The following is a 24596-nucleotide window of genomic DNA, read 5'->3' as shown; positions in this document are numbered from 1 at the left end:
AGGAGCTGTGCATGGCTGAAGTTGAAGCTGTAGCTGTCACAGTGAGCACCTCTGCCTGCTGCTGGGATCCCGAGGATGGGATCCCAATGAGCTCTCCGCAGCTATTGCGTCAGGAAGTACCTTGCCTTCTGGTTGTGTAAGAAAAAGACATGATGATTTGCATCACTGACCAATGTACACGGGTTGAAGTTCATGTTTTTGTCACCTGTAAAAGGGGTGGATGCACATATGTTTCCAAGGAATGACTTCCCAAGGAACTTTATCTTAAAGCAGGGTAACTAAGCCTCTACCCTTGGCGGTGAGCACACACCTGGAGGTAGCCCTGGGATCTCCAAGTCGAAGCATTAGCTAAATGTGCTTTCATCTCTTTGGTTTTTTACGTGTACTTGTGACCGCAGTTGTGTGTTTTCAGTTTTGCTGCTTTTAGTAGAAAACTCCTGACTTGTGAACCACCTCCCAGCTGATGGCATATGGGGTTTGATTTGCATGATATGACCTCTATTGGGGTTTCAGCTACCTAAACTTTGAGCCATCTATCTGAAAATAAACTATTTTTAAAGCTGTGTTGGCTGGTAGGCTGTGCCTTCCCTGAAGTACCCAGACTTTCCAAGTTGTCTTTTGCTGATTTATGCACTCCCTGCATTTCCCAGGGAGGTGCACAGGTATGTTCTTGGAGAGCGCTGCTCAAGGACAGCCTGTGGTGGGTTTGTGCAAATGTAGTGCCTCGACTACAGGGCCTCCTCTTCCATGGTCATTCAGTAGGTTTGGCTGAACTGCTCCAGCAACACTAAGCAGATTTCCAAGCTAAAGTAATCTCTCTATTTTTCAGTGAAAGAAAGTAATTTTGGCACATCTAGGATATACCCATTTATAAAATACAGTGCAGCTGTGAATAATTCCAAAGAGAAATTAACAAAGATAGTAATTTTTCAAGCAATGTCTTTGTAACTGATTTAAACTAGGCAAGGTCCAGCAATATGGTTTGGACATACAAACTTTTTTCGTAATGCCAGTTCAGAAAGCATTCTTAATACCTTAGGAGGGTTGGGGTGTGGAAGAAGTGGAGTAACAGAAATATGATGGGACTTAATGTTGCCACTGAGCAATGTTATATTTTTAGGGACTCGTGACAGGAGCTTTCTGCTATCAGCTGGGAGTTCAGCAGTGGGAAATGCTGGGGAGGAACAAGGAGTGCTGTGAGCCACAAATATAATGCAGCCATGGAAAAATTAACTCTGGTTTGAGATGTAGCTGAGAAAACATTTCTGTTAAAGCTCTGTTAGGCAGGCAGAAGTAGGAGCCCATCTAGAAATCTGTGTTACAGGTTTCAAAAACCAAGGTACTATGATTGAATTCTGTAATGGGTGGGGAAGAAAGATGCTTGAGGGAACAGAAAGTCTGTTCTATCGCAGGAAACCCACAGTCTTTATAAAACTGTTCTTAAAATTCTCTGTAGAAGTACATGACCCTTCCAGTTCTTTCAGTATTATGTAGCTATGATAGCTACATCTTGCTGTCCTCTTGCTTGAAGACCTTGTTGAGGTAAGTCACAAGGCTTCAATGAAAAGTTGCTGTGACTTAAGCTGCTGCACAGATCATCCCCAGTTTAGAAAAAAAAAGAAGTCATCAAGAACCTGCTTATCTCCAAACACTAAATCCCTTGGTGGCCAGTGTTCACAAACACCCTGCTCACCCCAGGGCTGACTGATGGAGCTGCCTTGGGGCCGAGCAGAGGAGCAGGAGAAGGGACAAGAGGAGCTCTGCTGCTGTTCTGGAGGCCCCAGGGCCTCTCCTGTGAAGTGAGAAGCAGGAGCTGGAAAATCCTTGAGGATTTGAGATAGATTTGATGGTGATCTGCTGATATCCAGGAAGCTCAGCCTGGTACCTGGTGTGCTAAGGACCTGCCTGTGAGTCAGCTCTGGTGTCACCTGGAGCTCCCTGACCTGTGCCCTGCCTTTGCTGGGGACAGCCTGGGACTCTCCCCTGTGTGGAGGCTTTCCTTGCCTTAAGCCCAAAATCTCTTTCCACAAAAACTCTCTTCAATTAAAAACAAAGCACCAAAAAATCCTCATCTATTGCTCAGGCGTGAAGTGAAATGTTTCAGTGTTACTTGTGAAAAGCAGGGCAAAGAACTGTTTTTCTAATTCTTGTAGCATTGATAGGTCTGTTCAGAAAATGAAATAAAATCAACATTTATGGTTGTATAACGTTTTGACATGCTTTTAGGCAAGGGTATTTTGTTTCATAGTTGTTTTTCCACTGAATGGATGCTCAGGGCTTAAAATAAGCTTGGTAGATGAGAATTTTCCACCAAGAAAATGGTTCATTTTGTGTAGATTTTTTTTTTTGTCTTGTATGTACAATGCTTTCTGGTACAGATTTTATTTTTTTTTTTTAAGTGAGTTGCTCCACAGCTGGCTTTTCAGATGGCTGATCTGAGGTTTTTAAGTGAACTAATAAAAGCTGTTTACTTATTGCTCAACTTGGTAGTGTATCCAGGCACACAACAAAATTGTGAGTAGATTATGGTGTTGTCAAAACACTTGTGGCCCTTATCGCAAAGCTCTCACTCAAGGATGGAGGGAAAAAAAAAAACAACTTTTTTTCCAGGGACTCTTTTCCAGGCTCTTTCCAGGGACTTGAGGGAGGAAAGGAAACTATCTAAGGATTTCTTGGCATTCAATAGTTGGAAAGGTCATAAAAGAAAAGCGGGGTATTTGATGTGAAATATCTTGAAAAGCATGAAAATTTCAGTATTGGTTTCAGTGCTCTGCTGAACTCCACTAAAGTAGGGTGAAGGGAGCTTTTCTGTCATGTTTAGGGCCGATGGAAAATAAATTTCTGTTCACTTTTTTCTTCATGCCTGCTTCATGCAGGTAAAGCCATTTTGAGACTATCAGCCTTGGAACTGCATGTACAAATGAATTTGTTACAGTAACTATTTAACATCACATTTAACAAAAATACCTAATTGTTCATGAAATTGTATCTATCATATGTTTCGTTATACTATATGAACTTTATGTTCATATATCGTGACTTATATGTGCAGGGCACAAGATTTTCTGACTGTAGCAGCTTTTACCGTTTGCTTGGGGAACATGCTAATTTTTGTAATATCTGTTCAAGTGTCGCAACCCAAAATTTAGAAAAATCCAGAATACACACGACTCAATTACAAAGAAAATGAAATGCACTTTCTTGGGGAAGTAATTTAATGCTCTGGAGGAAAGTAGGGAGAGAATTAGGGATGTGTGTTTTGTTCTGAAGTGGAAGGACTGGTCTCCATTGAGGGTGCAGTTTGGAGGAAGAGAAGGTGCAGTAAGCCAGCGTGGGAACCTAAGACTTGAAGGACCCTGTTGGATGGTGCCTTCTTAGAATGTGAATGTTGGTGGACTTATGGTAGTCTGCTTGCTGTGTGAAAAGATTTCTAAGATTTTTATAGGGTTTTTTCCCAGACATGAGCATGAACCTTACACTGTCTAGTTTTGGCCATTGTGTAAAGATTCAATGTTTCACTGTCCCATTCAGAGCATACTTGAAAATAGTAGAGAGCTTCATTACTCTACTTTTAACAAGTTCTTTATTTTAATGGCCAGCAAAGCAGAGTGTGGATACCTGAAAAAGCTGAATGTCTTGGGGAAAATGCACATTTCTTCTACCTCATGCTGTTTCTCTGCAAATACCTACATGTTGGTAATTAATTTCCCTTCAATGAAATGTTGAAATTCAAACAGGGCACGCTGCAGTCTGGCTAACTGTGCCTCTTATCTAGTAGGCTCTTATTTTTAGAAAGCTAGAAGACTTTTTCGTCCTTGTGTGTGCTTGGCACCTGCGTGCTCACGCCTTGCAGAGCCTCCCCACCGCCTGCGCCGTTCTCCTTCGCGCTTCCTCCGTGCCAAGTCTGTGCGCGAAGTGCGCTGCCAGAAAACTTGGTGGCATTACTACAGTGGTACAACTTCTTGTGTGCATGGCTTCTCTGAAAATAGGCAGTAGGATTTTTTTCCTAGTTTGCTGGAAATAGACTAAGTTTCCCTTTACCGAGGAATATCTGCTCAGTTGCAGTTCCCGTTCCTGACTTATGAAATTGACACAAATGAAAAGCAGGCTACAGAAGTTTTGCTTTTCATTTTTAAGTACAGTCCAGATTTGCACGAAGCATTTTGGGAGGGATTGTCCAGATTAAGTCACCTGGATGTGTACGAGAATGGTGCAAATAGAGGCAGAGATGGCTTATGCTGTTCAAGTTAACAAAACTTAACTTGCTCCTCAGAAGCGGTTGGGGTTGATTGCTTAGGATTTCTCATCTTTGCAAGGCTTGTGGGAGGGATGCAATTCAAGCGTTTCTCCAGCCCCCCTTAAGAAGTGATGCTCAAATGCTGCACTAAATCTTCTGACATTATAACTGGAAAAAACCAAGTCTCATGAATTACGGACTGGATGGACTAGCTGGCTTATTGAAGTAACTGTCATTTTTTGTGAACTGTCATAATAATAGGGAAATACTGTGTATTCATTTAGGAAATCTGTTTGGTGAAAATCTAAACTAGGTTAGTATTTTGTTCATGTGAAACTAAATCTTATTGAGCATAGATAAAGTGTTGCTTTTCTAGTTAAAGGAGTATGGAGGTGGGACCCTGCTTTTGGGAAACCAAAATTGGATGCTGGAATAGAAATAATGTTTCTGCTCTCTTATAAATCTTCAAAGATGGTGGCATGGTTAGTTGCTGTAATGGTTAATTCTTCACTTTTTTTTTTCCCCCCACTTTTTTTTTTTTTTTTTTTTTTTTTCCCCTATTAAAGGAAACCAGAATTCCATTGTAATACCACAACGATTTTAATTTTATTAAAAGAAAATCTGAATTATGCATTAAAGACTTAGCTCCTATAGGAGGATTTCTGCAGCCAAAGGAAACAGTGCTTTTTATGAAGAACTGTCATTATTATTGACAAGTATGATCTCCAGTTACAATAACCTTTAATAAGGAGTAACTCTCTTACTTGTTTGGATAACAGACCATTTGTGGAATTGCTGATGGCTGTGACATATTGCTGTGTTTTAGCAATAGCACTTTCATTCTCTATCTGTATATATGCCAGAGAAATGCTGGATGGATTTAAATGCTTGCCCAGCTCTGGCGTGATTATTCTGTTAAACGTATGCCTTCATCTGAGTTTTTTTTATACTGTATTCCTTTGAAAATAAGGTTCTGATTGGGTTGGAAAAACATCATTATTCCTATCAATAGCACTAACTCACTAATGCTAAACCAAAGAGAATTTCTTGTACTTTGCTTGCCAGATAAGCTGCTGTTTTGATTTCCACTTAGAAAGACTGGAGCCTCTTGCACGCTCGGAGGCTGCTTGGCTGGCAGCGGCTGTTGCAGCAGAGAAGGGGAGGGTGTGATAGCGTACGTGAGGGGGCTTTTCCAGTGACCATCCCAGGAACTGCCCCGTTAATATTGCAGGAGGTAGCCCTTTTCCTTCACACGCTGTAAATGCTGTAGTAGTGGAAGCAATGCCAGGCAGCGTGGCTGAGCTGCTGTCCTTTATAAGAACGACCTCAATCCGGCCCTAATCTCGTTCCTGCGCATCAGCCCGAAGCCCCTGCCGGCCCCACGCTGTTGGCTCCGTGGCGCAGCGGCCGTGGGGACGCGGGGTCCCGGGGCGCAGCGCTCCCGGAGCCCGATGTGCCGCGTCCCGGGGAGCGCGGCGGTGCCGGATCGGGCTCGGCACGGCCCCGTGTCGCTGCGGAGGCTCTGGACGTGCCGGGGTGAGCCTGAGGTCAGGGTCCCTGCTGCCAGGAGAGAGGCTCCCGTGTTGGGGCCCACCTCGGGCTGCTGGAGGATGGTGGCAGCTGGGGGAGGGCGATGCCCGCCGCTCTGCAAAGGGAAGATGTCAGAGCCGTAAAGATGTCAGAATCGCTCGGGGCAGTGCGTGACTGTAGTATTGATTTCTCTGCTCAGCTGTTTTCCCGTGTCCTCGCCAGAGCCGTTTCCCAGTGCTGCAGGAGCTATGCCAGGGCCCTGACACCCTCCCCGCAGCTCGCCTGTGCCAATGCAGAGCTCCACGTAGGAATAACTCCAAAATGAGCTGCTTCGGGAGAGGCTGAGCTACGCGTAAGCCAGCAGAGCAAGGGTGTCTGGGCTCCTCACCCACTTGCCATGGACTAATCAAGTTGTCCTTAATGCCAGCTCATCCCTAAAGCGTGCTGGCAAGTGTACAGCCCGCAAAGCCTCTGCGTGGGCTGGCACTGGATACGTGGCTGGCACGCTGCTCCTGCTGCAGTTCTGGTCTGTTGCAATGAGGGCTGGAGTCAAGGAGAAATGTGAATGAAGGGGAAAAAACCAGTGCATCAAACGAACAGTTTGATGCAGGTAATGTTGTGGGCTTTGGCTGGTACTGTTTGAAGTCATGTAGGGCTGCTTACCTATGTGGAAAGAACACTGCAAGTAGGTTGTTCAGCCACCTCTGGTGTGCATGGAGAGCAGCTGTATGGAATATGTGAATCTCTATATAGTTCATGAGTGTAAATAGCCTACAAATTTTTTTCTTCTCTTCTTTTCTTTTCTTTATTATCTACCTTTTAACCAGTGGATAGCAAAAATATATACAGTGGGAAAAATTGCATTGAGGAAAACCAAATTTGGCCAGGAAACATTAAGTCTTCACTGTGGTGTTTTGATCACATTAGCCATATTGATAATCCCAAAAGTAATTAGGGAAGAAATGGTGATAGGTCATCATAGTAAAAGAAACATACCAGGGAGATGACTAATGTGTGACAGACTGCTGAGAAGTCAGAATACAGGCATGGCTGAAAGAAATGTCTGTTACATTACCAGTATGAAAATATAAACAACTCCATTTGTGCTTCTTGCTTGGAGTCAAAGATAATTTTTAATCAGCTGTCTGATCATTGTATCTCAGCTGAAGGTTCTCTCACTAGGGTGTCCTAGACTTGGTGGAGTTGCCTGGCTGAAAATATGAAGCCATTCTCCTTTGAAGTCTGGGGTTTTGCTTCTACCTCTATACTTAACCAAGCCATGAAGAATGACATCAAAACATCCAAGCAGGTGCTTAAAGAGTGAAATGGGAAGAGTATTCCCATGCTAATACATACTCTGTGGTTTGAAGGACTTTGCCAAATCTCAGTGACCTGCTTCAAGTGATAGTGTAAAAATTAACTCCTAGTAGAATATGATATTAGAGTGAGTGGTCTGGTTTTTGGAGGATCTGTAAAGAAGACTGGTTCTCCCACTGGAGAGCAACCTTCACAATTTCATAAGAGCATGTCAGCTGTTCTTGGTTTTTGTTCAGAGGCAATGTTTAAATATGTCAGTCTTGTAGAGTGAGCACCCCCATCACCCTGGAGCATGAATATGACTTTGCTTTACAGTCATTTTAATCATCAAATTGCAGTAATAATTCTGGGATCTAGTAACACTTAAAAAACCCCAAAAAACAACAAGCTTTATATCAAGCTTGATAAGGAAACAAATAATGCTTTGAATCTGTGTGAGTGGTGAGTTACACAGCATGAAAGCCAGAAGTATCCCCTGTCCACCCCCTTCTTGGTATTCTCTTGTCATGTTGAAGCCTAACATGTGGAAGGGTAAGGAGGCTTAATCTGAAACACCATTCTGTGTAAACAATGACAGGATTAAATAAAAAAAAAAAAAAGCCAAGCTCAACTGTCATGGGTGTGTAGTGGCTGCTGCTTTTCACGGATGAGTGAAATTATTAGTATAAATTTGCATTTCCCCCTCAGCATCTCTCTAAACCTCTGCTCATTTCCATGCAGAGCTGTTTTCACGTACAAGCGGATTGGCATGCGGTGGCACGCGATGTGGTGCCATGTCACCTGTGGGAGCAGGAGCTAGAGTTACAAGGGAAAATCAAGTATCACCACGTTTGCTCCTTACACGAGGCTGCCCAGGTGTCAGAGGTGCTTTGAGTCCCTTGTGACTGAAACACAAGAGGGCTGAGCTCTTAGTAATGGAACGATGAAACCCAGAACTCACTTATCTGGTAATTCCTCAATGAAATATTGATCAGATGGGCCAAGCAGCCTGCTTTGGGCTGGTCAGCATTTGGAATGCAGCTGGAGGCTTCTGGGAGGGGGTGCTGCTGTTGTGGTCCAAATAGGTATTGCTTACACTGACTTTAGGTGTCTGACAGCTTCTGCAATCTGTGTTCTCACTGACTTGGAGCCTGCCCGGAGGGTCCAAATCATTTGTCTTAGAGCCCCTCTCTCCTGCTTTTTGTCCAGATTGCTGCTGAGATTAATCCAGTCGGATGGTGTAAATACCTTCTGCTGGGCCCTCTGGTCTCCCCTGGGATGCTCAGGAAAGAGAATTGAGATTTGTTGTTTTAAATTCAAATTATGAAGTATTTGAGCAAAGAATGCAATATGCAATTGAATAAATATTTGGCTTTTCATTGTTGAGGGAGGGGAGGATCTGCTGATGAGTTAGCTATTCACACAATACTATTTTTCCATCAGCATTCCCACTTGGTATTCTTGTTTGTTTTATGGTGTGCAATACTCTGACATGAATTTAAAATGAAGAACATTTTATGCTTAAAAACAAAACACCACCTCTTTTAACACAGACTTTCTCTCAGCTGTGATGCTGGCTGGTGTGGAAGAGATAAAGGGCTGCTGCACTGCTTCTAGAATGTGACTTTTTTTGTAATGTAGATTTTGTGCTTTCTCACTTTGTTTATTCTTCCAGCACAACTATATGAAAATACACAACACCAAGTATTTGAGGAAGGATTCACACTTTTTCTTTTTAAAAACCCCAAAACCAAAGAATCCAAGCAAAACCAACAGAAATTGAAAACACACAACCCAACCCCCTAAAATTTTGTGAGGATATGAAGATTAAATGTTGGTCATGACTCACATTGCTTGAAAGCTGCCAGGTGCTTTATAAAAATGACTGATGGTAGATGTGTGCAGAGCTGTGAAGGGTGTATTTTGCTGTACATGATGCCTTGTAAGCGCTGCAGGAATATCAAGGCCAGGAAGAATGGTATTACTGTGTCTTTAATGCACTCCTTTTGGGGTTGTCAGCCTTTGTCTGTAACTACTATTGCTATTAATCTATTGAGGGAGAACATTTATCTCTGGAAATCAAGATAGCAGCTATTCAGCATGGATGGATTAGGTGTTTAGCCTTTTCCCAAGATGATGCTGTTCCAGATAGGTTTCTCTTACAACATATTTGCAAATATGTTGACTCTTTCTGGCTTTAGTGAGTATGATAGCAGATGTTGTTTGACTCTTAATTCAAGCAGGGATGTGTCGTCTAGTGTTTGTGTCTCAAACTAGGGAGTGACTAAGAATTAAAAATCCTGGTGTAGGGAATGCTATTAAGTAGTAATTTTTTTCCTGTATAAATATGAACAAATGCATAGGGTGAGGCAGCTGTAGCCGTGATATGCTGTTGCACTTAGCAGAAGGGGAATGGTGATGGGAGATGTTAATTTTCACAATAGCAGTTCTGGGTAATAACTTACTGTCATTTCTATTCCTAAGTCTTTTTTTTTTCCTCTCTACTTGGAGCTGCCCACAGAGTGGTGGCTTGAGTGGTCGAAGAAAGAGCCCTGTTGAAATTTGCTCAGCCTAAAACATTGTTTTTAAAAAAAACTCAAACCAACAAAAAAACTCCAGCCTAATGTGGGCTGAACTTCCCATGAAAACTCTGCCTTAATGAGCTCCGACCCCTCAGCCCTGCTTTGTCCCTGCCAGCAGGTGAGAGAGAGCCGAGGTCCCTGGCGCGGGTGCCCTGGCTGTGACCCAGGAGCTCGGGGCCCCGATTAGTTCAGCTCTTGTGCTTTCCGCGGGAATGCGATTGACAAAACATCTTGTCTGGGGGCCTGGATGTATTCATGCTCCTCGTCTTCAGGTCCGTGCTAGCGCTGCAAGAGCCATTTGTCCAGGAACCAGGGAGAAAAGGCACGGATTTGGGTCTGTCCCAGAGCTGAGAGAGAATTGCTCAGAGCAGCCGTTGCAGTGGCGTGTCCAAGACACGGATCAAATGTGATGGTGATAATGATCTGAAAGCCATTTGCAATTCAAAAATTGATATTGGGTTTCAGTTATTGGTTAATATTTTGTCAGCGCTTTGCGACAGTGACTTCTCATGGTGTCCCAGTATTGCTTGTGATGCACTGAATAACTCAAAAGGGAAGCTGATGCTAACTAAGTAGGAGACCATCTGTGTTGTTAATAGTGCAGTGTTATCACACTCAAAACTCAGCTTGAGTGATTGATAACATGATCACACTCGGCTTGTTACCTTTTTATTTAAAAAAAAAGGCAAAATACCAACCCCTCCCAAACCTATCTTATCCTCCGCCCCAATCTTATCAACCAACTTCGGAGCACACAGGTCAATTTAATTTTGTCAGAGATGGAATGGAAAAGAAAGGGAATTTCTTTTTGTGAAGTCCCTGCAGCTGGAGCAGAGGTCCTAATTAACCTTCCAATAGTACAAAGGCTGCAGGAAAAGCAAGAGCACTTTCTGAAGCAGGGGAGGCCCCTCCACGTGGGTATCCTGGCAGGCTAATTGGCAGCCCCAGAGCTGGGATCTGAGCAGAGAATGCTTCCTGCCCATCTGGTGGAGTGGGGAGTGGAGGTAACTCCTGGTATGTGATCGGGATACGCAAAGCAGTCACACGGGGATGAGAGATTTTGCAGGGCAGAGAGTTCTTCCGAGAGAGCCCAAGGCTGAGCCAAGGCCGAGAGCCCCTCTGCCTGTTTATTTCTTCCTTTTTATGCATTTGTGGGTCTGGTTGTGGATTGGCTTCTGGAGTTATCACCTCCCAGCCGAATGGCCAGACTAACTGTCAGTTACAATTGTTTTCAGGTTAGAAATACGCAAACAAAGGACAGAGAATGAAAAACAAAGGATTTGTTTACGTTACATGTGTGAGAAAAGGCAGAAACTGCTCCTAATATTGTACAGTAGCTAAAAAGTCTGACTCCATCTTATGAACATTCAAAAGGCTTTAAAAAACTCAGAAAAACCAGGGTAACACTGGTACTGAGGGGGAAGGAAGGAAAGAATATCGGAGCTAGCAGGGCTGTGTGAGCAAAAGGAGCTGCGGATGAGAGGACCATGAGTTCTGTCCTGGCATCCTGTTGCATAATTCCTAGTGCTATTCACCTGTACCTGTGAAACCTTACAGCTGTGCTAAAGCCATCATTCTTAGTCCTTCTTGCTTAGTCTCAGCTTCTACAGTGTGACAACAGGCAGTGGGAACAAAGCTGTGCTTGGCAATAAATAGCAGCTCCCAGATGGTTCTTTGCAGGGTCCGAGTCCTTCCGTAAGCTCAATGAGGGGATGTAGGAGCTTGACTATGTTGGTACTGTTGAATCCAGAGATGTGCCTATGGAAAAACGCTTCTGTTATTTTTTTCAAAATGCATTGAATGGGAGATACAGAAGCAGAATATGCTGGGGCATAGAGTTCTTTACTCTCTTTTTCTTTCCTTGTCTTCTCCCTTCCTACGTTCAAGAACAAACCAGCTCATCCTTATGCTTTATTGTTCTAAAATGCTATTCTGACCTTTCTGATGATATTGTTAAGAATGAAAATCTGTAGTTTGATATATTGTAGTGCTAATGATGCATTAAGAGTCATTAAACTGTATTAAGTGCATTAAATTTTGAGTAACTCCAGTAAAAGGAGCTGCAAGGGATGGCTAATCACTTTGCATTTATGAGTTATCTTGGAAGTAAATGACAATATCCAGCTGAATCTGCCCACTGAAATAGCCTAGAAGGAGATGGCATTGCCTTGCAGTGGAAGGCTGGCAATCTGTGCTTGATTAATCTGCTCACACCAAAGTGGCATCGCTCCATGCTTCCAGCAGGCTTGTAATAGATGAATGCATTAATGAGCCCCTGGGTAACTGAGACGACGCTCAGGGGCCAGGGGATATGGATGAACATTGCTGACTCCGTTTCTCTTTCTTATGTTATGTCTTTTTTCCAAACTGTGCTTAAGTGGTTCCATGTTAAAGGGAGAGTATTAGAGTGCCTTTCTGCGTAACTAACAGTAGCAGAGCTGTTTGTGTGGGTTTGACCGGTTGGGTCACTTAGGCATTTTTGTTTCCCTGACCTTTCTTTACCTGAAAAAATGTTATGATCTTCAGATTTGAAAGACTAACTCTTGGTTAGTTGCTGCTAGACCATGCTGAGTCTTTGTATGTTAGAGAGAGGCTGGGATCAAACCTCCCTTGGGGCCAGCCCAGTGATCCACTGAGCCATCGTCATCTTTTGTGTGTATTCAATTTACTGGCTGGTAAAAGTGTGTAGTGGCCTCTGAGGGCTGGTGACAACATGTGGTGTGGGAAGTTTGGAAATTATTCCAGCTTTAAGAGAAACAGTTTCAGCAGGCTACTTGTCTTTTGCAGGCTTGATTATCTTTAATTTTCACCATCTGAATAGGTTTAATAAGAAAGGAATTGCAGTTAAATTTAAGCAGGCTTTTGCACTCAGGAATTAAATTTCTGTTTTTCTTTCTTGTAGTGGCTTACTGACAATTGTCTTGCTAATGCATTTAAATTCTGCTCCTTAAAAATGTATTAACTGGTTTATTTGTAGGAGGTCATCAGTTTCACAATATTGTATAAAACTGAAACCAAATCCTCCTGTCTGCAGCTGCAGTGTTAAATAGAGCGTCATTGTCATGTGGTGAGCATGGCTGTCAAAACACTTCGGTCAAAGTGGGTAACATGAACAGTTCTTCTACATTAAATATTTATAGAAGAAAATGCAAACTCAGAGGGCTGCCAGCAGACAGACATACTGCTTAAATACATTGTTGTGGTGGCAAGGGCATGAATGTTTGCGCTGCAGCTTTAGGAAGAAGACAGTGACCTGTTTCTCCTTACTCAGGGGCTCAAGGATGCGCTTTTTCTGCACATCAACACATATGAAAAGGAACTGGAAATTTAAAACTTCAAAAGGAAAGTTTTTCACAATAGCTCTGCAGAAGTGATTTGGCTGCCAGCATCCCCCAAACTGGTCTGTTCTGCTACAGCAGCCACAGAAGAGCGCAGCACAAGCATCTCGTGCGTGCCCAGCCTCAAGGGCCAGCACGCCTTTATTTCAGGTCCCCTGGTGCAAACAGGTGGTGAACTACAAGTGGCGAGATGCTGAGGAGAAAACCATGTAATTAAATCTGGCGCTGTAGTATAATAAATCTCGGTTGTACTCTTTAGCTTTCTAGATGCCTTTCAAGCAGTACACAATGGCTGTGATTAATGACTGTTGTATTGTCTTAAATAATAAGCTTGGGCCTTTGCATAGGTGACATAATTTAGCCGTAATGAGCGTCAGCCTCACGTGTTTGATCTCAATGCTTTGAATTTCAGTGTCATTGTTGCCATGTCCTTGAGAGATTGTCTTATGCTGAAGAAAACCAGTAAAGGAGGGGGGATGGGGAGAAATTTTTATGAGGGTGTGAAGAATCCGACCAAACTGTTGCTCTGAGGACGCTGACTTTCTTGTTGTCTCTTGTTTGTAGATATGTGAGATGAAAGCGATTTGAATTGTTCATAAACTGGACGCACTGCTATTGAGAGAGGTCTTTTCTTTGATAGAAGTATTCCTTGCTGGGAGGTGTCTGCTGAGAATACCAGTGATGGGTGTTTTCTTTTATGTGTCAAGATGCACCAGATAGCCATAGCAGGGAAAAGGCTTTTCGATCCTTTCCACATCATCGCCTCATCCATCACCACCTCAGCAGGCTTCTCTGTTGTTTTCTCCCTTGACTGAAGGCAGCAGCTCTTTGATATGAGCTCCTATTTCTTCACATTGCCTGGATTCAGCAGGCAGACAAGAAAAAACATTATATTCCCTTCCCTGCAGTACCTGTGAAGAGCTTTCCCCATCTCTATGCTGTGTATCTGCTCAGCACTTGAGCAGAGCTGGAAAGGGAGGGCTGAGAAACTACAAAGCACATCAGACCTAATTATTCAGCCAGCATAAGGGCCTTTCTTTCCTGCTTGGGATATTCACTTTTTCGCCTGCGTGGGTAGTTTGACAGAGTGTGCCGATTCCAAAGCCATTGCACTGCGCCATATTAATGCTCCAACCCCAAATCCGTCCTCCTTGGGCAGCCCTCACGGCAGGGCTCGTCAGTGGAGGGTCAGTGCAGACTCTCCCCTTTGTCTTTATTTTTTTGCGGGGATGGTGGGGAAAGGGATTTAAAATCCCTCACCCTTTCCTGTTAAGTCTGACTCATTTTGTCTGGTTTAACGTTGTGGTAGAAAGAAACATAATGGATTTGTTAGGGTCAGTGCTTCACAATGTGACGGTTGACTTTGATGGGCAATAGGGCCTAGTTTGCCACTCCAGACAAAGGATTTGTAGGTCTTGCAGGCTGCCATCTGTTTCTAAAAGCAAGTTTTTGTGGAGAAGTGATGCAGCTTGCATGCTGAAAAAGTTGGGGTCTTTTTCTTGAGAACTGCTGTGCCCTTACATTTGAGCTTTTAATTTCAAAACTAAACACAGTGTAGTAATAGCAGAACTCCCTTTTCCCTCCCTCAGGCAAGCTGAACATCCAGATAACATTAATGATGTGTTGACGTCTTCTGAAATATTTGTATTTTAGAATGCACGCAATGATCTCCAGAGTGGTTTCTATTCTTTTTTGCAGCCCCCACCCAAACTCTGAAATGCAACATCTGGCTGCATTCAGGTTGTTTGCCTTTATTCTGCTGCATAAGCGTATAAAGCACAGATTGGAGAAGAAATAATGTCCATTTGATTTTTCTTTTTTGCTGAAGTTTTGTCATGTGCTCCCTTAAAAACAACAGAAAGACACTTGATCGTATTCTGCCGCTATAATCCAGAGTGGAAATTCCTGCTTTCCTGCAGTGAGTCTGCTGCAGAGTCTCTTAAATGAAGTAGCCAGCTGACCTGTAGGGCTTAGACATGCTGACAAATAGGGTCTATTTATGTGCTGTGTGTTAACCTGACTGTTAATGGATTGCTTCTATGTATAACTACTGGAGGAAGCACAGAGCTGCACAATCCAGGTCTGGAGGGCAGGAAGGCATCCTCCTGCAGGACCTAGCAAATACAACAAGTAAAGCCTCTGCAGCTTTCTTGTTTGCAGCTGCAGATGAACAGGACTTCCAGCACTGTAAAGAGATCCTGGATTCTGGTCCTGCCCATTTGTTCAGCCCATTGCTCTCCTGGTGCAGTCCTTCCTAACACTCTTGCAGCGCATTTTTCTTTTTTATTAAAGGGAGTGACAGGTGTGGCTGCTGCAGCTGTGCCAGTACACATGAGCATCACTAAACATGGAGCTGAAAGTGCCGTGTTGTGACCAGTGAGCTGATCTGCTGCTGCTGCTGAATGCTATATTAAGACTATGGTGGCAGCCAAAGGAAATTGGTGCCTTCCCTTTGCCCCCAAGCACAGCAGCCCAAGGCGTGCCTCCGCAGACATCCTGGGCATCTTGTCACTCTGCTGCAAACCAGCGTTTGCCAGCCGCTGCCAGAAAGCTGGCAGGCTGCACTGGGGCTTGGGCCAGAGTGATGTGTTTCTGGCTGTTCCTGGAATTAACCTGTTCTCCAAACTTGCTCCCAGCCCTGGCAAGTAGCTTGGTGCTGGGAGCTGGCATGGGAGAGGGGGCTTGCTGGCTTCCCTGCCCTGCTGGGCAGAAGGAAACGCAGTCATCTGCTGGTGAGCAGCACGACCAGCTCTGGTTCCCTGCCCTGGCTTTCCTCACAGTGCTGTGCCTGAGCCAGCAGTGAAAAGAGGATTTTTTTTTTCTTTTTTTTTTTTTTTCTTTTGAGGGAATTAAAGGAGTAAAATGACTGTCTTTGATGTGGTGGCCTGGTTCTGTACTGAGCTTTCTGCTGCAGGAGCTGATAGCCTGTCCCTCTGCCAAATTTTCTTGTGAAATGTGAAAAACGCCACTGACAAAGACCTGAGGCCCAGAAAAGTGGCATTCCTGTTCAATAGGATTAATTTAAATGAGAGGATACCTGGCTCTTATATGACAATGAGAGCTGATCCATAGTAGGCAGTCTAAACAGGCTGCTTCTACTGATTCAAGCTCTACCTGGATGCTTTGTGGAATTTAAATAGCTAGCAGAGGAAGGGCTTGTCAGGTCCGGCCATGTAATCTATACAGTTTTGGATAGCTGATGCTGATGGTTTTCTTTGGAGATGTGACAATGGTTCAATCCTCAAATATGTGTCCCAGGAGTGAGCCCATCCAGCTACCTCTAAACTTCTTCCAAGCAGCAGAAAATCTTCTGTCTCCTTTTAGGTGCAGGAGTGCCATGGTGTCAAGTCCTAACACCTGCATGGGGAGCCCTTGCAAATAGGCTTGAGGAAGCCCATAATTTTCTTACAGTTAATTTTAAATTCCAAAGCTGAGACTTTCTAGACTTTCTTTCACTAAAATAACAGGGTGACCCAACAAGCTTCACAGAAGTGCAGTCATTGGCTCAAGAGGATCAGATAAAAAATGAAAGGGTTTTGTTTAAAAAAAATTTGCATCAAGTCCTTCTAGGTAGCTGTGTTATCATTATATCTAAAATGAGTATTGAGTTTGAGAATCCAGCATACTTTTTTGTTCCATTCGTGGACTCCAGGTTTTTGGCAATGTGTATATACTGCAGCTTCTTCAAATTTATTGAAGTGGTAGGTGTATTGCCCTCAGTATCTTTTTTGTGTAGTCTTTGTATTTTCTACACTTAAAAAAAAAAAAAGATAAAAAGGGGAGAGTTGCGGGGAATAAACTTCTGAAGTGTGAGAACAGAAATGGTAGGATTGTCATTTGTAGATACAGCAGTTGATTTAGTCAGTTTAGCCAAAGAATCTTTGGCTCTGCCAGAAAAGGACTTTTTCTGCTGTACTTAATTGAATTTGCCAAGCTGGAACAAGCCCTGGCATAGCAGTTTGAGCCCCTGCCTTTGCTAGTCAGCAGCATTTAGAGCTGCAGAGAAGTGATGAAAAATGCTGAGCAAATGCTGTGTGAACTGGAAAGTCAGCACTGAAATGCCTTCTTGACCTGGTGGTGATGGTTGTTTCCTCCTTCTGAGTCAATTTGGGACATTTGGCACATGTCCAACACACAAAAATGAGTTGTGTTCCACAGGGATTCTCTTCCCTGCAGAGGTCTGTGTGCACTCTGCGCCGTCCGGGCAAGCGCCTGTGCAAGACAAGCTGTGCTCTGGAGAATGCAGTGGATCTGATCAACCCTCTGTGGAGGAGGAGAACTCAGATTAGTTGGGAACTGCAAGAGGAAAGCAAGACTTTTTACATACCATTACATAGGAGCACTACTTTTGTCTGGAAGCATAAGAGTTATAGTGGAGGAGCCTACATCCTAAATTTACATCCTGATGTGGCATTGACTGTAGGTCCTGAGGGGCTTTGTGTTCTGTCATTCTTGCAGTATACTGGAAAAAAAAAAGTGTTATTTGTACAGGCAATGAAAGCATTGGCTGTGAAAGCTGCAGTCATTTGCACATACAACTGGATGGTTCTGAACCAGTTGTGGTGAGTAGTCCCAGCCTGCCTAGTGAGATAGTGGGGAGCTAACATCCTACCAAATTAGTTGTTACTTGTATCGGGAAGGAGAGGAGTGGTGTGCAAATGAATGCCTTCCATTTGAGTTCATTTGGATGCTGGAACTGCTGTTTTTGTTTGATAAGCTTGATAAACCTCATCTGCTGTAACAGTGATTTCAATTGGAGGAAGATAAATTGAGGTGGAGAAGGAAATTGGAGGGCACAGGCTCAAGCTTGAGCAGGAAGGTTGTTTTAATAACCTTGTCAAATACTTGTTGCTCTGGTTCAGGGTAAATGCCATTTCTTCAAAGTTCTTAAGGTAAAAAAGGCAGAGACCTCAGTTCTTCAGGTATATTTGGATATAATATTTGAATGCATTTGAGATGCCTCTGAAAAGCAAGCCCAGTTTCAACCAACTGAGCAAGACAGAAGACTGTGTCACTTCATTGAGAAAACGGGCAGACTCTCTGCTGGGTTTGTTTTCCCAGTCCTGAAATGAGAGCTTTCTGTTTGTGCTGTCCAAACTGCTGATTAGTAAGACATCCTGACAAAAAGGAGGAATTTAATGCAGTAAGAGGAAGGCTGATGTAGGAGGAAGAGTGATGTAGTTTATCTGTGGTTGTGGGTGTGCCCCTGTGGGTGTGTGAGATTCCTGCCCTGGATTAAGGGTGATGGTGTGTGCTTCTGTTGGACCCAGAGGAAATTACTTTCAAATGCATTGAATAGTGTTGGGTGTGTGTGTATGTGTGTGTGAAGAATAAAAGGCAATGAACAGAAGTCTTTTTCTAACTTAGGTAAGTTTCACTTTTATTTGATGCACTGCACTAAAATAGCCCAGATACAAAGCTTGAGTTTAAAATGCACACTAAAGCTGGAATTTAGACTACTGTTTGGAAAAGCTAAGTTGAAGATATTTGTAGAGAACAAGAAGTCTGTAACCTAAGAAATAAGAACCCCAGACAACCTGGTTTGTTAGAAAAGGGAGTTTCTGCAGGCTCATAGTTCTCTGAGACCCTTTTCCACTCACTAGATGGGAATTCACTGGATATTTCTGATTGTCCTAAATGAGTGACAATGACCTCAATGGCCAACAGGGACAGCTTCAAGAAGAATCATGGAAACTTGATGGTTTCTTGTGCCCGTTTTTTCTGCACCAGATCAGAGAACTGTAGTAATCTTTTGCATAAGGTGTCTGGTCAGTGATCTGAGCAAGGGAGCCTTCATTTGGTGCCAGGGCCCTTGCAGATGAAGAATGTGCAGTGACCCACTTTTTTTTTTAATTATTTTTTTTTTTTTTTATATAATTTGCGGGAGGGCGGGGTCACTAGCAACAAATTCTAACGCTTGTTGAAGACCTTCATCATTCCACAGGGCCTAATGTTCCACCAGGAGTGAACTTCTAAACCTCTCCAAACTTTTCACTTATGCTAACAGGGGAAATTTTGACATCTCGTTCCCTCACTCTGTCCCTCAGTTCACTGAGAGAAAGTTGTGGAAACATAAAACAAGAAATCAGTCTTTTTGTCTGTGTCTGTTCATGATAAGTCAAGATAATGTTTTTAACCTTCTTAAAGCTCTGAATATAAAATCCATATTTCAAAATCTATGAGGTAAGAAGTAAAAACACCTAAATGGGAAGTGCTTTCGATAAATGTTTCTAAGAGGATTTATTGAGATAGATGACATATAGGGATTACTTCATGTGTATGTGTATATATATGTACTACAGAGGAACTAATGTTAAACCTCTGACAGAAAAAAATCACAGTATATCTTAAATGGGCACAGCATTTACATTGTTCTTGTGATATGGCACTGATATGGAGTCATTTCCCCAAGCTTATTCAGAAAGCTGTGGAAGCATGAGCTCAGTTACATCCAAGTTCAGTAAAACGTTCAGTGAAATTAGAAGCAACTCATGGCTGACAGCAGTCCTTTTTCCTTTCCCTTTGAAGCTTTCAAGCAGGTAGTGTCTTGTCAGCCAGGGTGGCGGTTTTCAGGGCTGCATCATCTTTGTCCTCATGTTGCAGATAGCACACAGTTCTGCAAGGTGATGGATGGCTTCTGAAACAGGCTGCACAAGCTGTCCTGCTGTTGGAGCAGTGAGTGAGGACCGAGTTGGCTGTTTTGGGGCACTGGTGATGGTTACTGCAGCATTGATAAAGCACTGGCTGCAGGAGCAGAAGAGTTGCAACTGTTCATGACAGATTATAGGGAGATGTGTGACTTGGTTGTGACTGTCCTGTTCTCATGACACTTAACTGCACAAAAAGACTTAGCCAAACTATCATGCTGAAAATCTCATGGGGAGCATGGAACAGATTTTGATAAGCTTCAAAATCTTTATGTCCATTCACTGGTGTCTGAAATTCTTTCCTTAAAAAACAATTTTCAAAAGAATTTTCAAAATTTCAAGAGTATTAACAAAAAGGAGGGCTTTACCTTGGGGGTCTCTAAGCCTGTTTTGCAAGGAGAGGTGTGGTGGAAGAGGTTTACAAGGACTTGCTCTGACAGTGGTTACTTTTCAGAAGAGAACTGCTATGTGAAATTCATCTTCACAATCCTTAACCGAGAAAGATCTTACCACTCTTTCCCTTCTCTTTTACCTTGCTACATCTCTGAAGAAAGTAGTTTCCTTTTTGAAACGTACCAATTTAATGCAAGACAACTAATCGTAGTTGTGGCCATATGTTGTGTTACTGGGTTAAATTCTGTTGGAAGGCTGAATTAAAAACTAAGATGTCTCGCTCAAGCAATCCCATGTGTTTTTTAAGTAGCTTGGGCTGCAGGTGCTGTTCTGTGCTGCACATCAATGTGTAGATTGCCAAAGAGTCAGCCTAATGCCAGAGATGGTTCAGAGTGCTTTCTGTTATCCCCTGATGGTGGTTAACACTTACATGGGAATTCCTGTCCTGGTCCAGGTGTTGTCCATCTTGTTTAACAGCTGGGGTACGCTGTTGCTGTGGAGTGTGATTCATGAACCATGTTATGAAATAACATCTTCGTGGTAACTCTTTGGAAAGATTGATTTCCATACTGTAATAGGAAGGAGTTGGTGTGTGTGTGCATGTGCGTCCTTCTGCTGAGCTCAGTATGCTGTGGTGGCAGACATGGGCAATGGCTTTTCATTCTCTACTGATACCAAAGTGACGTTTTGTTTTGCTGTCCTCTGTGCACTCAGAGTTCTTCTCTTCACGATCTTCCCCAGAGTGTGAAATAATTCAGCTGATGACTGTATAACTTTGTTCAGTTTGTTTGATTTATCCCCATCACTGTATATCCTCCCTATTGCAACTTGTGACCTTATATTAGAAAGTGGTTTAGTCAGTTTAGAAGGGAGAGGGAAGCAACAGATCTTGTGATGATATTTTTAGAAGTGAGAGAGAGGAGAACGTAGTTATTTGGGTTGCAATGAGGCTGCCAGATTCACTTTTTGAAGACTCCCGATGCAGGCAGATTTGGCATTTTTGAAGAATATGCTTACTGCTCTTTTTTCACACTATTAGGAAACTGTTCCAGCTCAGGAAGATGCTGGATCTCTCCAGCAGTCTAATAAACGGCAGCAGCAGCGTGTGCATTGCCCTGGAAGGCAGTTGGTGTACCTTGCCCTCTTGGAAACCTGTCTCAAGTGGTACAGCAGTCTCTCAGTGCATGATTACTCATGCTTAACAAGCCATGGTCCTTCAAACAGAGGCAAGAATACGAAGAAATAAAATATTAAGCAGATTGAAGTATTGAAATATTAACGCAATCGCTGCATTAATCAAAACCACCCTCCTCCACAAAACCGGCTGAAACAAAACAAAGTAATGGCCTCACCAGTATGGATTTCATTGATTTCCCAATGAGCCCATCAATACGTTGATCTTTGATGTATTCATTTCATCCAGTTCATTTGTCACGCAGCTTTTCTCACCAGTCTCAGTCCTTTACGGGAAGCAATTTGGTATGGCAAAGTTTAGTTTTCAGGAGTGGTTTTTTGCAGGTCTGCCAATGAAGTATACATGTGGTTGTTTACAGACCTCCAGTTTGGGCTTGCCTATAGAAAATTCCTCATAGGGTCCCCAGAATCTTTCTAGGAGAGGCAAAAAGAGCCTCTAGGTCCCATTTTAATTGTAAGTTTTGTGTTGTCGTTGGCTGAGGGTTCAGCAGATCTTCACCTCTAAGCACCTGGGAAGAGCAGCACAGGCTGACAAAGGCTTGGCAGGGTTCCCCTCCAGAGTCCTGTTCCCAGGCTGTGTGCGCTCTTCTCTGCCCTTCTGCTTTCTAGGCAGTGTTCCTGAGCTGCCCCTCAAGAGGAGCAGGGATACTGAAACACTGCATTCTCATTGCAGTTGGTGTGCAGTATCTGTGGGATCGAGGAAGCAGAAAGTCCTCATGCCAAAATTCTCCTCACAAAGGGAATATGAAGTAATTTGGCTATTTATGGAAAGTTTAAAGTCCCACTGTCTGTGATGGTTGTTGACAGCAAGTCTCTTGTGGAAGAAAAGAAGGTGGGTGGGAAATCTCTTTGGAAGTTGTGTGAGCACATGGCACGGCTGGGTCTGGATGCTGTGTATGATTTCTGAGTAGCAGCTCCTGGCCCAGTTGTCACTGATTAAAAGATTAAATATCCTTATAGTGTAGTTTGTAGTTTGTTTTCCAAGGCTTCAGTTTACAACCAAAATGTCCTTGCAATGTAAGGCCAGTAGTGGCTGTAAGGGGCTGTGTGGAGGGGTTCATTCTCCTAGGGCAGGACAGGTCACTGCTCTGCTGTGTCTTGGAGAACTGCAGTATCCATTCTGAATAAAAGGCTTTTGCAGCTTCTGTGAAGTATTTGGTAGGGCTTGGCACAAGGTAGTAGTGCAGCACGCTGTGAAATATTAATATAAAACTTAAAATCTTGCTTTAAAGACTTGTTAAACTTTAATTGCAACAAACATGGCTGAGCCACCACATTAAAATGTTAGAACTTGATGTCTGTGTGTGAGTTCAAGCAGGCAAAAATCGTCCTGAAATATACATGTGAACAGGATTTCCCCTGCCCTTTCTCTTCAGAACAGTAGGGAGGAAGCATCAGAAAGTAAAGTGTGACATCAGCAGTGCCAGTTACAGCAACATGCAAGGATTTAATTCACTTAGGTTCATATCTAGAAAAATTCTTGCCCCCAGGAAGTAAAAAGCAATTGTTCATCACCTTCTTAATGGGGCTCATAAATCGATGTGACCTAAGGAAAGCTGCAGAGCTCGAGAGGAACCTTCATTCTGTAATGCAGTTATAGATTCAACATGAGATTGAAGTCCCTGTCTGCACTCCCAGCATTTGTCCCTCTGTTTTACCCTGCTGAGGACTGGGCCAGGTGTTTCACCTGAGAATATTGAGCTCATCCCTGTGAGATGAGTGGTGTCACTGGGGAACTGTAGAGGTACAGTCACCTTGCAAGTCTTGTCTGTGACCATTTTACAAGCTTTCTGGCTTAGCCAGGCGTGATGTTTTTCCTTTACTAACGTGTTGTCAAAGGCATGGCATCATTAGAAGACATCCTTAATGAAGGACTGTGGGTAGCGACTGTCTTGGCAATGCTTTGGAGCACCCCGTTTGCAGCTGGGTGATCCATATGGAGAGCTCAAGCACTCTTCATACATCTCCAAGAGGGCCTTTTGTTCTTGGTTGCAGCAATTAATCAATAATGAATACATTTTTTGAAAAACAGGAAAATGTCCCTATCTTGTCCCAGGGATGGGTGTTCTAAAGCAGTGAAGAGCCTCAGGTGCAGGTTTCTCTCACCATAGTAGTTGCCTTGGTATAAATGATAAAAGCAATTATGTCCAACAACAGCGTTTGACTGGACTGCCCTGCAGTGAGTGGGAGGGAGGGGAGAAGTGAGCAGTATCCTCCTAAAAGGGACTTGCTGGCTGCCCATTTGGAGAACCCCACAATTTCTCCTTCATAAGCCAGCTTTTGGTAAGGTGGATACAGGAGCCTTTTTTCAAAAGTAGTATTTTTCATCATTCCACATTTCAGGTTGGTTTACACATATTTCATTCTTACTTTCCTTTCTTTGGTGTCCTAGCAGTTTTCTTTTGGAAGTTTGGGACCTCAAGTTCTAGAGAGCATGTCTGTCTTTTTTTTCCATTCTTTGAACTAGTGCTCATTGAAATCCTTTTTCCTTTAGATAAATTTCCATGCTTGAGGAAATTTTTTTTTTTTTTTTTTTTTTTGCCTGCAAAAACAGAGACAGTTTCCCTGAACTGTTTAAAGCTGCTGTTGCTTGCTTTCTTTTCTTCATATCCTCCCCATCCTCCAGGTGTCTTTTTAGTAGAAGAGGCTGAAAACACCTCCAAGGCATCACTGCCTCCCATGGAACCCACTGGACCTTGTGGAGATTTTTATATCATAATTAATGTGCAGATGTTTAACATGAAAATTTTATCTGTGAATCTGAGCAGAGTATCATTTACCACCTGTAAACAAAGCAGGGACAGGGCTTTGCAATGAGACATGTTAATTAAAAAAGTGAAAACCTGGAACAGGGATGTCAGATCTTTTTGTGGTACTTGTAATGAGATTAATTGACTCAGCTTTACAGGTGTTTTAGAGTAAGGACACAGGAAATAGAAAACTTTGTTTTCTCTCTTAAAATAAAGCCAAAATGAAATATAAGCACAGCTTGTGATGCCTATTCCTATTTATAGCCAGTACAAACCTTCTTGATAGAACACCTGTAGTCTTCTGACAACAGTCCAGCCAATAAAGGCTGCTGGCTCTGTGTTACGTGTGAAGAGCTCCCAGGGACATGAGCCTGTGTTTTATTTGGTTTCTCTAATCATAGTACCGAAGTTCTGTTTAGAGATGGCCAATGTTATATGAGAGAACATAAAAATACTGGAAGTTTTCCGTGTTATTTACCACATCTGCTGTCCTTTTGCAGGGATCCATGGGATTCCAAACACTCCTGAAAATTTGATTGCTCTAGGCAAAGCAGAGTGGCCTGTGGGAACAAAGTCTCTGTGTTAGCTAAAAGTGTGTGCGAGACAGACTGAAGAGTGTTTGAGCAGCA

The 24596-nt window shown here is 43.1% G+C and overlaps 1 protein-coding gene across 8 annotated transcripts in view; it reads left to right on the top strand.

Annotated features, from left to right (window-relative positions):
• Window positions 1–24596, top strand: part of DENND5B (DENN domain containing 5B) — a 105662-nt gene that overhangs the window by 963 nt on the left and 80103 nt on the right. The window contains exon 1 of one of the 8 annotated variants that reach the window (XM_040061243.1): window positions 3938–3992. The exons of the other annotated variants lie outside the window; for them this stretch is intronic. Within the exon in view, the coding sequence (XP_039917177.1) occupies window positions 3971–3992 (22 nt within the window). The 5' untranslated portion in view covers window positions 3938–3970. Of the gene's footprint in view, window positions 1–3937; window positions 3993–24596 lie in introns of those variants that run through there. 8 annotated transcript variants of the gene reach the window in all.

Source organism: Hirundo rustica, chromosome 4, assembly GCF_015227805.2.
Source record: "Hirundo rustica isolate bHirRus1 chromosome 4, bHirRus1.pri.v3, whole genome shotgun sequence".
Classification (NCBI taxonomy): domain Eukaryota; kingdom Metazoa; phylum Chordata; class Aves; order Passeriformes; family Hirundinidae; genus Hirundo; species Hirundo rustica.
Note: the sequence above shows the minus strand (reverse complement) of the source record. Positions and strands in the feature narration are given on the sequence as shown.